Below are 18,919 nucleotides of genomic sequence, written 5' to 3' on the forward strand. Positions count from 1 at the left end.
AGTGAAGCACGGGCATTTTAAGTCCTCTTTGGAGGATTTTACAAGCATATAGGATTGCCTTCCCTTGAAGCATGAGCATTAAAGCTTCTTTCTGCTTATTAGATACCTTGTCCAAAGTATCTGCCCTATTCGCCAACCTGCATATGACAGCAGGCTTAGTTTAATTACTAAACTTCCTCATTTAGAAACAAGCACTGTAATAACTGATGCAAGCAAAAGTAGTCAGAATGACAATTTGAAGCAATTTCTGGCCTATAACTGGTTTAAACTGGGGATTACGAAGCCTACAGTTTAATTTACTTCATCTTAAACCAAACCAAAGTTTTCCAATGATAATTCGTCATAAAAGCAAAGAGCCTTCAGAAACAACTGGCAATCAATATCCATTACTCATCTTGGAGAACTTATTTAACACATTTAATAGCATTTCCCTGCAGGCTAAATTATCACAGATTCCTTCAGGCAGATGGAATTATCTTTTCTGCTGTCTGCTGCAAAGATGTCTAATCAAAAGTTACATATTTTAAAGGTCAAATGCAACTAAAGCCATTATCCATTTGATCTGCTCCTTAGCAAGAAACCAAAGAATTTCATTTGGGGATTCTTCCACTTACTTATTCCTCCTGGGTAATTTCTATATGAAAGACAGTATTTACCTCTATAAGCATTGTCTCGGAAGTTTAGACTATGTGCAAATTCCCACAACAGGTACAGACACTTCCTTAAGACTGGATAATTTTTTCCTTTGGGCTCAAGTCCACTCTTCCTCATGCTCAGCACACTGGCATATAAGGCAAAGCATGCGCAACCCCATTTCACTTTTAACTCAGCTAGAGATACAATTTTTAAAACTTGCAGGGCAAGTAAGGAGAAGTAAATGCACATGGAATTCATATTTCAAAGAACTTCATCAGCTGGAAAGTAACCTCTCTTTCTAAGTGACAGCTTACAAGCACATGCACTCCGTGGTTAATTCCAAGTAATTAGATTTATCACTAGTGCTCTACTAGTTGCAAAGCAACTCTGTGGTAGAGAAGCACTTCACGTCACTCTTCACAGTGTCAGGGATGGCAGTGCTTGGTGAATGGTTTGGATGGAGCTTTGCTCCAGGCTGTGGGACTTTTCTTTGTGATGTTTCTGGTATCACTCACAGAAGAAGGATCCACCTTTAAGGCTTCATATCAAGTCTTGCCACAGCTTGTTACCCATATTCAGAGAACTGATACTCAGAAATGGCTAAATACTTTGATCTTTCAACAATAGACAAACAGTTCAGACTTCCAAAAGGGTCTACTGTGTAGAATACGTCAAGAAAGACAGAGCCCTAATATGACTGAGTTTCTAGCACAGATGAGCTAGATTTAGAGGACTGGGAGACTAATCTCTTGATGAAAGGTGCAACTCAGGCACCATGTTGGAAGAAACTCTGAAGGAGTCTGAAGAGATACTTCATTTCTAAAAAAAAAAAAAATTATCCAGAACTTTCCCATTCTCCCTGTAGGAGTAATGGTAATTAGGAAACCTACCTCCATAGTGAAATGAAAAAGCAAGCAGATAACCAGTCTGGTAAGTATACATACATATACAAAGATTTATGTCTTACATCAGAATGTTGGAGAATGGAAAGAACAGATAAATAATCTTCATCTTCCCCTTTAAAAACTTAAAAACAGAAGAGAAAAAACGATGCCCAGATCAGAAGACAGCTGTGGACTGAGATGGCTGGCTACAAGAATAATCACAAAGCAGCAGCAGACTTCTGTGTATAAATATTTCATTTCTGCTGCCTCTCCTTGATGCTGTGTGCTTCCTCCTAGTTAAAAAGTTAAATATCCTATTTTTTAATTTAAATGAAATCTGGCTTTCTAAGCTTTCCTCAGGAGCATGCCATAAAAAAAAGATCTATACAATTCCACCTCAGAGATCTGGCTGACTGATTTCTGTCGCAAAGAGCTTACAAATCTTTGAGAACATAGCCTCTCACTTAAAATTTGGACAGTGAAAGCATTAAATGGGAGAACATTGATAGGCTGGTATGTCTCTAGGCTGACGAAAACCTTGAAGCTCTGATATCCTGGAAGAAATCATGGACCCCTAGAATCTGAGGTTCTCTCAGCCACTTCAAGAGTATGTGTATTTTGGCAGTCAGTAGGTTCTTTAGAGTAACAGAAAGAAAAGGCTTCTTGAGTCACTGGGGGGAAAGAGAAAGATGAAAACTTGTTGAAGAATCTGACTGTGTATCTGGAGCTGGTATGACCACTTAAGCCAAACATGCAATGCAATGAAGATATAGATATGCCTTCTCAGATCATCTGTCCTTGGCCCTGAATTTGAAGGACCCTAGCTTTCCATGGTGTGGTAGTTACCATCAAACAAGAAAATGAGAAAGTAAGGATGGACATATAAAAAGGAATCTGCATTTCTTATTCATCCTCCAGATAGGGGAGACAGAGGCTTGCCAGCACAGACACCCCGGCTTCAGAGCAGCCACACTAAGCAGGCCGTGGCACCAAGTACATGGACAGAAGAATCCTCCAAACTAAATGATTCTCCATCTCTTCTCCACAGGGAATCCACAGTGAATCTACCACTTGCTAAAGCTAATCCTGAAATCCCAGTAGTTTTTTTATTCTACAAGATTATCTTTTTATTGCCAATTGTTTTCCATCTCAAACTCAAATAAAGCCACTACTACTAACAGGAAGAGGTAGCTGTGCTAGCTTCCTAGAAGTTTATCTTCACCTTCTTTTTAAGCAGCAGAGAAGCACAATCAGAGCATCAAACATAACCAAAATGAGCTGCAGATAGGTATGAGGTACACTAATCCTAGGAAAGCAGATATAATTTGTGTAGTGAGGAAAGAGTCTGAAACACATGCCTCGATGGTACCTGTTTTACCAAGTATCACAAAGAAGCAGCAGATCCTGTCTCTTGGGCTGATGCAACTAATACGAGCTAGGGAATTTGCTGTGCAAAGAAAACGGTGCCAAGCGATTGGTATCAGGAAAACGTGTACTTGAAGATCCAGCCATTACACTGGTATAAATACACTCTGACATTGAACTCCATTCAGGGCAGCGATACAGATATTTCAGCTTGGAAGATGAGGCAGAAAAGGAATGATGTGCTATGCTGGGGGAAAAAAAAGTACAGTAACAAAACACTCCATTTTAACAGGGCAGCTAAGAAGAACAAAAGGGATTTGGGACACCATTTTCCTCACATGCCCAAGTGCTGAGCATGAAGGTGACTGGGGCATACACAATCATTTTAAGGAACACATGTGAATCATCACAAAAAGATCTAATGCGTATCCTTTAAAGCATCCAGTTGTTGAAGACATTAAAGCCTTAGCCTTGCACTATGTGCACTTAGATCCATAAAATGTGACAGTGATTTTAGTATACCAATTCAAATGCTCTCCCTGTCTACATAGCTTGAAGATGGGTAGAAAGTTCTTATTATACAATACAGGCATTTTCTTAGAGGATACAGCTGAAAATAAAATAAAAAATAAATTAAAAAAAAAAAAGAAGGAAAAAATCAAGGAATTCCTTAAGGAATAAACGCAATTTGAACCCTACTTCCAACGTTCAGATACAATTATTTAAAATTATTTTGCTACTTTACAAGGTGTAAACATATATAGTACTGAACTTCAAATTATATTTTTTAGTTCACATTTGGCAAGTACTCTCATGTGATGGTATGGGGGGGAGCACAAAGCACACATCTGTGCACATTTCAAAAAAGTTAAGAAACTTTTCAGCCCTTCCTCTTTCAGTGACTGTTCCCTGCAATATTGTTGATGTATCACAATGACTCTTTTCTTGATGTACTTTACAGTTATTTATAAAAAAAAACACCAACAAAAAACCCCAAGAAAACACAAAGATCAGTGCATCATAACAGTAATAAACCTACATCAGGTTATTCAGGACACAAACTTGTGGTTCGGCCTTGATAGTTTACTGTCATACAGCCAACTATAAGATGACCATCAAAGATTATTAAACAAACAAGAAGTTAGGAAAAAACCCTGTATTTTTTGCTTGCTGACTATTTTTATAGCTAGAAGTGTACTTGAAATAAATATGAATCTTGTCTATAGCACTTGTAATATGCATGCAGTCTAACATAATTAATGGCACAAACCTGAGAAATAAGCAAATTAGGTCGGTTCTTTACAACACTGGAATAATCTGAGTATCCTGATAATTTTTCATTTGAAGAGACCTAGATGCAGACTACTAATATGAAGGAACATGTCACGTCTCACGATTCCTCTCCAAATGCTCATTAATATTTACCAGCTAATAGGCTGTATTTCTACAAATGAGGCTACATAACATAGTAACTTCCTATTGCTGAACAAGCCACAAACTCCTTATTAATGAGAGCGAGCTCTAACTGATTCATGAACCATTTGTTAATAAACAAGTTACCAGTAGGTCAAAGAGTAAAACAAGCATTAGAAACTCACCCTAAACCTTTGAATGCAATCTTTCAATTGGTATATGAAAGCATATAAAAAGTGCAAGCTCTCATATTCAATTCTCTTTTATTCCAAAGTCCTTTTCAAGTACTCTGTTAGAGCAAAAGGGACCTTCCAATGGGTGGTTGCTGGTGTCGTGTAACAGATGCAGCACACAAAGGTACTTAAGGGAAGTGAAAAATCAGCTGTCTGAAATACGTCTTTAAAAAACTATACAAACTGAAAACTGTTTGTTTTAAATCCCGGGTTCTTCCAGTTCTGGGTAAATTCCAGTTCAGGGTAAGCTGTAACTAAAATTGTCCTTATGCAACTTCAACAGAATTTCAAACTAACTATTCAGGTTGAAAGGGGAAAAAATACCAGTGATTCAAACCACAACTTGGTTTGTGTCCAGTACAAAGACTCTGATAGCAATCTTTATTTCCCAGTCAAGACATGTGTCTATTAAAATAATGTTAAAGCAGTCTGGCATTATCTTACAATAAGTTATATTCAAGACTTCATAAAAACAAGCAGTAGATCCCTTCAGAATTAAAAAAAAAAGTAAATCTTGTTAGGAGGTGATAAAAAAGGTACACTCTATCATTACAAAGTTCATACTGAGAGCTGGGGAGTTGTAATTTTTTAATAGACTCACTACAAGAAAGCAAGCATTGCCTCTTTCAGTGCTAGACAGATGCAATCCTGACATCACCTATTCCAATTCAAGGGCAAAATAATTTTCAACTACCCAAAGTGAAAATTTTTTATGTGGTAATACAGAATTCATTTGCTTGCTTGGGATCCTAAGTCTACACACACATTTTTAGGCTTTTTAAATGTAAATCTTTTTAAAAGAGCTCCAAGTTGCGTTAAATAAATGCATTTAATTGTAATAGCTCTCAAACTAACTAAGGAAAAAACAATTTTTTTAAACTTAAAAGGACATTCAATCTTCTTTTATCAAAACCAATTAAAACTATGCATACAAGTATTTGGCTAGTTTACAGTATCAACATAATAAAAAATACATGCTAGAAATCTTTCCATTAATTGTTGGAACAAGAAAACATGAATCCAAACTGCTAAGACAAGCCAAGGAAACTGTAAACAGCTATCTACTTGTTTACTGTCAAATGCTATGGGAAACAATTCAAAATGCTGAGCAGAACTACTGTTACCTATGTTACTCATAACAAATGCAGTTGCACAGGAGAGGCGATACTTTTATTTCCATTACTTAAGCTCTTGCTTTCAGCTGCCTATAGCTTTGTCAAATTTTCTCTGAAGTCTACCATGCAACATTCAGCTCTCCTATCCCCTTCCCATCAGAAATTTCAATACAAGTATTAGAGTTGTTTTAAGAATGAGGTTAAAATGAAAGGGAGGTGGAAATCATCTTACCATTTTATGTGCTAAAACACATGCTTTTTACCTGGGAAGCTCTGCAGTCCAATGCTTTGGAAGAAAAAGCTAAACATTTGTCTGGGGGGTCCTTTATGCTGGGAATGTGCCCCTCTATTTCTCTTGGAAAAACCTTTACATTTGGCGAAGCTTTAGCAAAAACTTCACTTTGCACGTGTTCAGGAAAGATGTTTGGAACTGGCAGCTACATTTGCTAGTAATTTACCAGTCTCTACTGGGCTTTACAGTTTGAAGAGAACTGCTCCAGAGAATTTCTCCTTCCAGAAACTGCTGATTACTGTTGCACAAAGAAACCGAGTGCACAGATACTGTTGGTATTGAACAAACTCTTAACACTCACCACACAGACACTAAGTAGCTAGACAGAGAAGCTTGAACCTGGACTTACAGATGAGAGACAGGAAAAAGGATAAAATAGAAGCCAAATGATGGAGAGTCGGAACAGAGAAGGAGCTGGAAGGTAACTGAGCAAGAGCTCAAGTAAGGGAAGATAGACGAGAATTGGCTGGATAATGCATGCAGAATGACACTTGGGACTATGAACCCAGGGAACTGGAAAAGACAAGAAAACTGGTTTAAGAAGCTGGAGAAAGGAAAACAGAGGAAGCGAAAAAACTATAAGCTGGAGAAGACAAGGGCAGGTTTTGGGGTGAACAACCATTGCAAAATTTGGATAGAAACAATTCCTTCCCGCACACCCCATTTTTTCCATTACTATGTTCTATCAGAAGGGAACCATGAAATCCATCAGCCACGTTTCTTATCTTTCTCTTGTGGTCAGTCCATAAAGAGGATGGCAACCTAGCACAATGGATCACCGTTATCAAATGGCAGAGACTTGCTTACATGCTGAAGGTTTCACTATCACTGACAGTCACAGCCCTGCGGTGAAGAAAAGCTGCTTGTTGCAGAACTTGATAGGGAACCGCCAGAAAATGAAGGATGGTCTCTCAGTAAAAGCAAGCAAGCGTTATCCTGGAAATACAGATGCTATTCCTGCCCCTGCTACAATTCCTTTGTGCTGGTAAGTAATGTTTAAGCCAAAACTTTTCAGACACAAAACTCCTTCTACAATAATTTCTGGGCACTTAATCTGTGATTCTGAGTGATTCCTCACAGCTGCAGATGAAGTCACCCAGGCAACTGAAGGCCCATGTACTAATAAATCAGCTATGACGGGTTTCATAGCAGGTACTCAATGAGATGGGAATAGACAACCCTCTTTGGATTGACCTCTCTTTGGCCCAGGTCCTCATCTTTAAAAATGAGGCTATTGCCACCACTGGAATGCAAAATTATTCCGTATTTGTCAAATCTGATTTTGAAATTCAAGTAATTAAACTTACATCACTCCTTTTGACAACTATTATTCCTATCAATGGCTGTCTGGAAGAGGACTATATATTGCCAGTAATATCATCTCCTCAGACAATCTATACATTTCTTCTCATTTTTGAATGTCTTATTAACAGGGAGCCAGGAGAGAAGATGCAAAAAGCCCAGAGTATCGGGAAAACTCCCACCCCATGAGAAGATGCTGCAAGATTAATTTCTTAAAAAGAAAGGTGTAGCTCTTGAAGAGAGACTGCACCCTTCCTGACAGGGGCATGAGGCTGACTGCAGGCCAGTTATTAGGTACTGGACAGAGCAGGAGCTACATGAACTCTGGACAGAATGGAGTATACTGGGACAAAAACTGAAAAAATGTCATTTCAGCTGAGCTGGAGATCATTTTACTGTATCTACTTTCTCATGATGCAAATCCACTTCACTTTTGGTGGGTTCTTTCTAGTTGCAATTGTAGTCTACAGCAAAATACATATGATTAAAGAGCATTTGAAGTAATCATACCATTACTGTATCAATACTTACCCTCCTTTTTCGTTTGTGAAAGTGATGTCCTCTCTATCTCCTCTCTTAAATTTGAACGAAATTTCTAAACAAGAATATGCTAACATACAGAGTTACGCTTTGCCTCTTTCAGGAGAGCAGCATTAAAGAACAGAAAGCTAGCTAAGGTAACTGAACAGAAAAATTAGTAAGCAACAACAAGCTGGTTTCACAGCACTCACTCTGGCCACTCCTTCACAGCCAACACTGTGTAGTAGGAAGGGAGGAAATCCAACAGGCATAAAATAACAACCACTCTTGAAACAACTCTTACGTTGGAGGTAAAACCTGTTTCAAAAGCAACAGAGGGGAGGGAAAGGGTGCAGTTTCCTGGACTCCAGATAGGAATTAAAAAATGTCTTGGGCGTATCAAACTTGAAAGGCTCCACTGTGCAAAACTTCTCACCTCTTTCAGTTGATCAGCACTTCCCCATGATGCTGAGCGCTGATGTGATCTCTTTTCTGCTCCTTCTTCAGCCCAACAGCTAGGTGTCTAGAGGGGAAAAAAAAGAAAATATACTGTACTGAATTCTCCAGGTAAGGAAAACTTTTGGCACAAATTATTGCTTTACTCTTTCTGCAGTGTCAGAGTTCAGGCGTTACACATGAAGAATACATTTCAGAATCTGATATGCAGCAGTAATAGTCTCAATACATAAAAAAACAATATAGAAAACTAAGGCTTTGTAAATTTGCATTTAGAAAGGATGAGGACAATGAACGTTACTGAAGAAGGCATCAGAGGCCTGACAATCACAAAAAAAACCTTACCTGGCTACTCCCATCTGTGCTTTGGCATCCATTTCTAGTTTTCACTCAGTGGACAGTTTAGAAAACCACAAGATTAAAAAAAAATACAAACGAACTCAGAGACCAAAAGCCAGGATTCACTTCTGCCACCTGTCTTCCTTAATCAGTGGGCCACATAATCAATTCCTTCTTGGTAACTCTGACTTGATACAGAGTTTGATACACCTTTTATTATTTTTGGCACCGACCTACAGGAGCAGAACAGTGAAGAGCAGGCCTTTTCCAGCCTTGTCTGCAAGCCCAGAAGTTTGTGGATTGTCCTTGGATGCAGGAGTTATAAAGTTAAACCCTAAAGATTGAGAAGGGTTTGGAAGTCAGATCTCCCAACTCCTGTGCTTATTCACTACAAGACTATTATGAAAATTGAGGGTATCCACCAGCATTTCTGAACACGACAGTCAACAGTTGCCAGAGGAGCAATGGGGACATCTAAAACCCAGGGAAAGTTTGGGATATGAACCATATTAAACTCAGGGCTATAGGCAAAAATATAAATCTGTGAAAAGAAAAAAAAAATTTTTTTTTTTTTCAACAATTCCTGCTAGTATTAGCTGAATCTTTCACAGTAAGGCTGCAAGAAATAAAACTACACCACTGAAAACGATGAGAATTTGGCAGCGAGGTTTTTCAGGAAGGGGACCCCTGCTAATACTTCTCCAAGGGAGACAGGACCCCAGCCCAGCAGGACAGGTAGGATCTGGGATCCACCTCCCTGCGGGACTTCCTTCTCGTGCCTGGAAACCCTGTTCCTCCACAGCTTTCCTTACTCTTGCTTCCTCTCTATGGTCTAGAAACTCCTGTAGTACCCACACACGTAGCAGACACTGTTCTGCTCCGGAAGGAGGCCGGGCAGTGCCTTGCAGAACAGCACAAAACCAAGGCCTGCAGCTCCTCGCCCTCGCTGCCCTGGGAAGGGAGGTGGAAGCAGCCCTCCGGGGCCTGGCCCCTCAAGCCAAGCACGCCAGGCCAGGCTGGTACCAGTAAGCACTGAACTGTAGTTTCAGAGCACAGGCTATACCGTTCTAGTCACTGCACTGCCATAGTATTATATGGCCTACAGCTCGGCATCTCACTCTTAAGTGCTAATATTTAATGTGCTAAGTCACCGTGTGTGCACAGGCCTACGTATCCCACTTGTGTTTCCTGCCAGCCCTGCACCTTCCATGGTTTTGGTGGGGTTTTTTCTCCATTATTGTTACACCACCAGGAATACTTCCACCAAAGGCCCAGCAAGCTGTGTGGGAAATCAGAAAGCAAAATGGAAAAAATCAGTAACGAAGTTTTTGCTGCATGTTCCCAGGAAAGAAAAAACAAGTCTTTATAAAAGTCAGGGTTCTGTGTATTATTTATATGACTCTCTTTGAGTGGGTCTGGGGAAGAAGCCAGAAGATAATGTGGTTATGAAAAAAAAAATTAACAAGGGTGAAGAGTTAAAACAGCTATTTAAAACTATGAGGGAAACACGGGAGTCCCTCAGCCAGGCGACCCGAGACTCTTGTCACCCAAAGCAGAGCCTCTGCCACACGCGCACTACCTGTGTGTGCATGCGCTCACTCTGCATTTTAGCAGAGCCACGTTCTAAATAATTACTTGTTCTTGCAGATTGGGTACTTACCACCTCCCTGAAATTTGTGTGAAAGACATCGTGTTGCTTTCAAGTTTTTTTTAAACACTGAAGTGACCTGCAGATTTCTAAAGAACTAAAGAAAACGGGGGGAAAATTTGCTCCTTTTTCAAAATCATGGGCTTTCACAATCTATTACAATTTACTTTCCAATTTAAATTACTCTTTTCTTGAAGTATTTTACTATATCCCAAGTACAGCTGGAACCACACCCTCATACAAAACCAGAAAAACATCAATGCAAAGGGAATTCTTTGAAAAATTTATCTCCCAAAGAGTGTATTCTGAGTACAACACTGCTCCATAGTTTGGGGAACAACTCCAGGACAAAGCAGAAACAGGCATTTCAGGTGCTTAAATATTTTCCTGTAGTGCAGGAGGGTGTTACAAGCTCATAGTCTTTCAACTACAGCTTAATAAACAGAACAGAAAAGACATGAAGTATCTAAAAAGCCAAAGTGAGTTTCTCAACAAAGAAGTAAACTGTTAAAAAAAAAAAAACAAAAAAAAAATGCAGAAAGCAAGAGCTTGCCTGTATTTTTTAATAAGCACAGAAATTGATCCAGATAGCAAGAATAAAAACTAATAGCAACACCCTGAAGAACTCCTTCAACAACACTGGTGACAGTTAGTAGGGAGGTGGGAATCCTTATATTGCAGTTGATTTAATCAGGAATCAAAAATAAAAAATATAAAACATCCATTCACTTAATACCAAATTTTGTACTTTCTCAAATACGCTTTGACACTCTCTTCCACTCAAATACTATCTCCCTTGAGACAAGGATTACACAGTTGCTTTCAATCTCTGGTAAATTGAGTCAAGTCACAACCTTTCAAAATATACATACAAGTATCAGTATACAGGGGGCAGACTATTTGCGTCCTTCAATTTTATTTGCAGTATTAGACTACAAATACTGTATGATGTTCCTAGCACAGTACTGAAGTCAGGCAATGTTATATTAATGTGCTATTTATATTCAAATGGCAAAAAGAAAAAAAGGTTAAAATAACACAATGTAAGCAGTTACTAGAATATTATAGCAAGCCAGACTTCTTCAAACCCTAGAAATTGCTGCTTAAAATGTATTGTAACCCACATCATATGAAGATAAGTTTTGGGTTTGTAAACCAAAATCCTCATATTCAAGCAAAAGCTTTTTTTAAAAAAAAACAAAGAACCCCACACTCGTTACATTCAAACAGAAATTCTGTTTTTGTAAATTTAGCTCATGTATGAGCACCTCATATCTCACTTGAATGTTGTAATTTACACCACAAATAAGATGGGGGTGTACAGCACCCTTGTTATGCCACATTTCATGAAAATTGGTTTCCCATCTTTATTTACAACTTCTACAAAACAGGCTCATTCATGGAAGCCTTCATTTGAAGCTGCAAGTGTACTTCCCATGTGTTAAACACATTTAAAAAAAAAAAAGAACATAAAAAAGTAACTCAAAACTGCATTTGAAGAAAAATTTCTGAATTACAATAAACAAAACCAAAGTTGCCGCACCTCAAGTCAGAAACACAGTAAGAGAGGCCATAGGCGCTACCTGTGAAACTGGTAATATTTCAGAGCTGAAACAAATTTACAGCATCACTTAAGTATGAACTGAACTTCATGAAACTGAAGGATTATTCCTGCAACTCTATATTCAGGAACTAAGATTTAAAACATTTTAGGAGGAGAACCTTGAAAACATTAAGTAACGCATGCTGCAGTTTCAAGAGGAGGATCGTTTATTTCGAATGTCCCTGGTCCCAGTTTCAGCTGACACAATGCTTAAAGCATGCGCACGGGATAGGACGTGCTGAGAACACCACATCTGGTTGCTCTCTTCAGTCTTAATGTAAATTACAATTACCATTGTTCTAACTCACCCAACCTTGTAGAGATTAGCATTTCTTCCAACGCATTCGGTAATTCTGCCTTGCTTTTCCACCCATGTCAGGGGTATACACCTACATTCTTTCCACTTCATTTAGATCAGAATGACTGCATGGAGTACCAACCTACCTAAACCTAAAATAAGACTGAATTACTCTAAATATCTCACATTTTATTGCCAGCCCTTCGCTCTAATTACTGTATCTAGCGTGCATGCCAGATTAACTACATTGGGGGATGGGTGCAAAGATTAAGAACACAAATCTAGGTTTTACAGGGGAAGCAATAATGTTTTTGAAGAACTTCCACATTCAAAAGAAACACAACAGCACTAGAAGATAAAGTCTGATGAGTCTTCAGATGTTTCTAAAGCATTCAAAGGCCCTCTAGAAATTTTACAGAAAGAAATGGCCTGAAGAGTTAGAAATGAATTTGACTATAGGTGATAACTCCTCTTAAACATCAGACAGGTTAAGGAAAGTTAGAATAATAAATTCATAGTTATATGACATATCTCTTCCTTCTTGTCCCGTCCCCTTCAAAGTACGCCATTAAAATATCCCATGAAAGCAATGATAATACACCAATAAAAAAGCTTCATGTAATTAAGCCTCCTGGTTTATGATGTTAATTTTTAAGCAAAAAAATTTCTACCCGAAAGAAAACAAAACATTACTCAGGTGACTAATAAGAGGTAACTACATTAAAGCCTTGACCCGCACACAAGAAGAACAAAACCACACTTCAGCCAAGCACTCCATTTTAATATCTCTGCATTATTCTTTAGATTAGAGAGAAGTAAAAATTCTGAAAGGCATTTTGCAAACTTTCTTCATTTCCGTTTGTGTAATACGTAATTGCCATATACAATGAAAAAGGCATATCCAGGCATATTGGAATCCAGTTTAAGAACTCAGTTGCGGGGTGCGTGCAGGAAATCACTGAATCATGTTCCACTTGGTCATTTATTCTTTTCTTTGTATTATTTGGATCGAGAAAGATTACATAGACGAACTTCAACTGGCAGTATCTTTGTTATGACATCAACATCACACATTTATCGCTAATCTCTCCTTCTTCTTAATTTTATAAAAGTTTTTTAAATGATTTAGCTAGTGCCAAATAATTATACTAATAAACTATGACGATCATCCAAATGTTTGTGAAGATTGTGAGGTTAGGCATAACCATTTCAATATTGAATTATTCCTTACATTAGGAAGAGGGAAATACTTACATGTATAGCATGAAGGAGAAGTATACAAAATTGCTCCATCAGTGCTCCCAACAGAGATGAAAAAATGGGGAAGGAAGCTATACTGAGTTTTAAATGGCCTTAATGAAAAGTTCAAATTTTACTGAAAAGGAGAGGGAAATAGGACAGTGGAAACTTGGAAATAGGAACTTGGAAAGGGGATCACAAAGTATATCAACACGTATAATAACCTCCTACAATACTAAGTGTCCCTGCATTTCTGAAATACTTAAAACACTACTAAATAAAATGGCGTACCTCTGATTAGCCAAAACTTGCTGCTCCTTAAAGATCAGCTAGTTGTATGCATATGCACACATATACACACGAGCATAAATGCATAGAGAATTCTTAGAAATCTGGAATTGTGTAAATGTCACAATGCATAATGTCATAGTATATTTTTCCAAAAGCAAACATAACCACCTCACTTCTCTTCAGTGTTTTCAGTCAAAACACTTGAGGTGGTAAGAAATATGAACTACAGTTACTATTCTCCAAGATGCAACAGAAACTAAAACAAACAAACAAAATTCCGTTTCCTCTATTTAAATAATAAGATATTATTGAATTCTTTTTTAAAAATCCTTGTTTAATTTTAGAGAAAGAAGAAACATTTTATTCATAAGCACTATACAGCTTCAAAGAACTTAAGTGCGAAACAGGGACTTGGAATTAAAGGTTCATCTGATCACGGTGAAGACAGAATCTGACTCTTTTTTTTTTTAAATATAAGAATTCTAAGACACTTGGAACAGCCATAATCACCACCTTCATGAAACTGCACAAAATTTGGATTTTAAATTAATGTTTAATTAGGGACAAAAAGTACCGTTGAAAGAGAAATAATTATTCCACCTACAATGTAAGTTATACTGACAGTATTGTTCATGAGTTTAGAAGTAAAACAAGAGATAATTTATTCTCCAATGAAACATGCTCATACAAAAAAATTGGTTTATTGATTTTCATTATCTTGGTTTTATTTATTTTGTTTGTACCATGTTCCACTCTGCTAAACTACCAAGTGTTATTATTTTTAGCTACTGTAAACTATACGAACTCCCATGAGCTAAACTGTTACTTAGCCAACAAATATGAAGTAGTGGAAGTACTTGTGCTGGTACTCAGGCAAAGAACAAGGTTTTAATTTAATTTAACTTAATTTGCCATGCATGCATCCTATCAACAACTTGGAACTCATCCTTAGTTTTTGAAATTAGATATACTTCAAACTACACAGAGCTCAAAAAACAAAAAAACCCACACAATCAAAACATAACTCAAGTCAATATTTTATGATCAAGTTCATCTACAAGCCTCCCTAGTGAACATTTTATTTTAAAAAACCTGGAATTCGCTGTGCCAATCACAACTCTTGTTACATTTTACATATTCATATAGTCAAGAGATACCTTTTTCAACTCAACTTAAACACTGCTAAATGCTTGATTTTTTGCATATTTCGAATAAAAAGACAGCTAATATAATTCCTTGTTAGAAGATATCCACACAAATCCAAACCATGAAACTTCCCTGCCCTTATCCCTTTGAAATACTACCTCACTTTGTAATGACAACATTACTGCCTTTCCTCTCTGCTACATTTAATTATGCTGAAAAGGTAAAACTCCTTTTTTTTTTCCCTCCCTGAGCTTTGTTTCTGAATGAGGCAAAATTGACAGCCAACACGTCAAGTAACCTAAACACTTACTTGAGCTCACTAGGAAAGCCATTTTACTGCCAAATGCTTGGAGCTCAAATATTTATAGAACAAGTTTGTTTCTCTTTTCTGTAACTAGTGAAGAGGTTTGTTTGTGAATATTTAAATACTCCAAATTTTCTATTCATAAGGGTATTTGCAAAGTTTGATATGGATGTATGTTTTATGAGAGAGGGGTTAAGAAATACACTAACTACAAAGCATGCTACTGAAAATCTCCTGAATGGAAATTATGGTTTCGAAACAGAAAGACTTTCAAGGCACAGTATGGTGAAAGGAAGGCACCTTGGAAGTAAATCCAGGATTAAGCTTTTTAGGTAGGTCCTGCATGACAGTAAAGATGACTTCTTTTTTGCTAAAACTGGCCAGCTGGTTTCAAAATGAATGAGTAGGACATGAAGACAGCATTTTCGTAAAGGGTCCCATAAAGGGTCCCACCACAGTTTCTAAAAGTTTCCTTGAACAATTCTAATTATCAGATTCCCAAATTCATTAAATAGGATTTCCGGATCACACAGACAAATCTTTTTTCTTTTCTAAGCATTCTACGCTTATCGTTCCCCTATCAGAGGGCTTCCTGCATTGCATTACAGTAGATTTTAAAGAGATATGGAAAATTATTTATATATTCTAACTTGTGCTGAGAAATTCAGTATTACACAAAAGACTAAAACCTAGAATCAATTTAAAGAGCTGCTGTGTTTGGTCTAAGCAATGGTGGCGGAATGGGTGACAAGTAGGTTGCAAGTCAGTGGAAACTAACCAAAACCTATACACCTACAAGTGAAGTTACAACAGAAAAATCCTTGATATTTTAAAGGTCTCATATGCATTGTGACAACATAAGCTTCCATTAAAAACAAGTCTTAATGGCACAAGAGAGTTATAAGCAAAAGGTAGGATGACGGAAGTATCACTTTTCTTTGCAGGACACCCGTGATAACAGTGGGCCAGAATCACGGCCCAAGAGATAGAAAACTGATTTAACAACCATCCCTACATGGCCTGTAAATTGAAAATATAACCAAAGATAGATAGCTTTTTCTAGTTTCCAATTTAGTTTAGAACACAAACTCAGATGACTTACTCCATACCCTAATAACACTACTGAAAAAACAAGAATGCAACTCCTTTGCTAATAATTTTGGTTTTTTTGAATTACATATTTTTCATCTGTTTGATAGTGATCATCTCTGTGGGCAAGAAGCTCCAGCATGAGGAGGAATCAAGCAAGAAACAATATTCAGCTTTCTAGCCAAAGAGCACTAGAGCACTATGAATGCCACAGCAGCCCACCTGCCAGAGGTTCCTGCTAAGGACAGAGCCCTGAGGAGGATCCAAGGCTATCACAAGGGTATGAGGCCATAAATAATCTCAGTAGCCTTCCCTTTGTAGCTGGTGGTAAAGCTCTCATTCTGATGTCTGGCTTCAAGATGCAACTGTTCCACAGAGCATTTTTGTTTGTCTTTCTTGCTACTAAGCAGCAGAGGGAACATTTCAAGGCCACATTACATGCTCACTCCCAGCTTCCTCTTCTTCATTTCCCCTCTAGTGACAAACTGATCAATTCGTCTTAACAGTGACCTCTATCCTTCTCCTCCCCCCCCCCACACACAAATACACTTTTTGAGACCCACAGATTTATTACCATGATTCAGTAAAATCTTTAGTTTGTCAGCCACTACTATTATGGAATCTTTTTTTTAAGTAACACTCAGCATAATTTTGCATATAGCAGCTTCAAAATAAACCAGATACAAGGCTAAGATTGAAATCTGCTTATTTAGCCTCAACAGATCTGCCCACATACAGAAAACTATTTTTAACAACTGTTTTCTAAAAGCATGAAAATATTATCTGTCGCATACCACGTTACTGAATTGACACTGATTAAAAAACACTACTCTACCCTATTTTTAGGGGTTTATATTTAGAATAAAATTAAGTGAACCCACATTTCTTCAGAATTAAGTTGAGCTAAGATTCCAGATCAGGTGATAAAAAAGTATTATCAGGAAGACATCCATTATACGAAACATCTCTGTTGTCTTGTTTTACAGCTGTTTACCTGAGTAGATTTATCTTTCATACATGAAGGGTAGTGTACGTGGGGATCACGTGGCCACTGTCCTGTGAGGTAAGGTCCTGTTATTGTGTCCAAAGAAGAAGTTCGCCTTATGGTACCAGAAGTTCTGATTTGCTGGGATTTTGGCCTGTCCACTGTAGAAAACCAGAACAAAATCAACAAAAGTCAGGCTAAATTTGATATTAAATGTTAAAAGCTAGCTATGATACACAACGGCAAGAACACATCAGAAACCTTTGTCTAAATGCCAAGCTGAAAAGAATGCCATCGCATCAAAGCAAATAACATCACAGACAAAGGAGAAAAAATACAAAAGGGAAAACTTAACAGTTAGAAAAAACAACAACCCTTGAAGTGTTCGTATCTGCAAAGAAGCAGGCTACTTATGTGATATATTTTCATCAACAAAAAACATCAAGCAAATTTAAATACAGTGATGATGCAACTCAGGAAAGCCAGACATATAGAAATAGAAAATATAACATAGTATCAGTATTGGGTTACTTTGTTTTTTTAAGTCAACTTGCTTAGCTTTCTAAATACTAAAACACAAATCATGACAAAAATTACGATTCTTACGAAGATGCATATCCGATTTCTTGCTCTCATGTACATCATTACATATTATTTACAAGATCCCAATACAGGCCTTAGCAAGCTGAAAGCGTGTGACTCTGTATTTCCTTCTGACACAGCTCAGGTCAAGGCAGCTACCATGTTTGTCTTCACTCATCGCAGCGCCTGCAATCTTTGACTCCTCCCTGTACTTCTCTCCCCATACACCTAGATCATGGAACACTTTTTCCTGCATTTCATTTGGAAAGCAGAAGGGAGGGTGATTCATGAGATTGTTCTTTCCCACATCAGAGTTTTACAGCACGCTCTCCGGATCATCTCGCTTTGTCCTTTAGGCAAAATTACTTCATATACTTGTTTTCTAGACTTTACATAAGCCAACCTAAGCCCTACATTACAGCTACTGTCTATCTTGCTCACCCCTACTAAAAGAAGTTTGCAAGTGAGATTACTTTCAAGTTAGTCACACGCTATGCACTGATCCGACCCACCAAAACCCTACTCACTGCTCAGAACTTGAGAGCAGACCTGCCAGCACACTTCTGAAACCAAACATGGGCACTGACCTCCACATGCATTTTCTCCTTGTATATCACCTAGAATTGCTGGATCTCAAAAGGCAGACTCCACCATCAGTGTTTTACACAGCATTCAGGACAATGATTAAGGTACAGCTTGCACGAATACAGCATGCTTATAGTATGATATATGAACATGATAATGTTAAACCGGACCATTTTAGAGAAATGTAGAGCTGATGAAACACTTCATTAACAACTAATTTTAGGTGAAGAGTTCTAAATAATGCTGTGAATTGGAAGCATCATAGTATATTATACTGCCTTTGTATAACATAATTGTTTTGATTGCAATGTTATATATAAACCGAATCCCTACGATTTCAGAGATCTATCCTCATAGGATTCCAATTGTGACAAATTTGCATTTTAAGAAAGATTTTTGAACTATTGAAAGTAAGAAAGCCTGAAATCCAAAATAAATGTGACAAATTTTAAACATGAAACCATTATCTACATTTGCGCTTAACACAAAAGTACCTAAAGGATGGATACCTACAAAGCATTCTTCCAACCTTCACTGCCATGCTATGGCACTACACTGCCTTCCCACATAGCCTGAGTTTTGAAAATTCCTCCAA

General features: G+C 37.7%; 1 protein-coding gene across 5 annotated transcripts in view; it reads right to left on the reverse strand.

The window, feature by feature from the left end:
• Positions 1-18,919, reverse strand: part of GLCCI1 (glucocorticoid induced 1) — a 58,447-nt gene that overhangs the window by 20,581 nt on the left and 18,947 nt on the right. For all 5 annotated transcript variants that reach the window (XR_012672676.1, XM_075143684.1, XM_075143685.1 and 2 more), the window contains exons 2-3: positions 17,167-17,318; positions 8,196-8,282 (exon numbers count right to left, since the gene is read on the reverse strand). Coding sequence is in view for 4 of the 5 variants with exons in the window: in XM_075143684.1 (XP_074999785.1) it covers positions 8,196-8,282; positions 17,167-17,318 (239 nt within the window). In the remaining variant the exon portion in view is untranslated. The remainder of the gene's footprint in view (positions 1-8,195; positions 8,283-17,166; positions 17,319-18,919) is intronic.

This window comes from Calonectris borealis, chromosome 2, assembly GCF_964195595.1.
Source record: "Calonectris borealis chromosome 2, bCalBor7.hap1.2, whole genome shotgun sequence".
Lineage (NCBI taxonomy): Eukaryota > Metazoa > Chordata > Aves > Procellariiformes > Procellariidae > Calonectris > Calonectris borealis.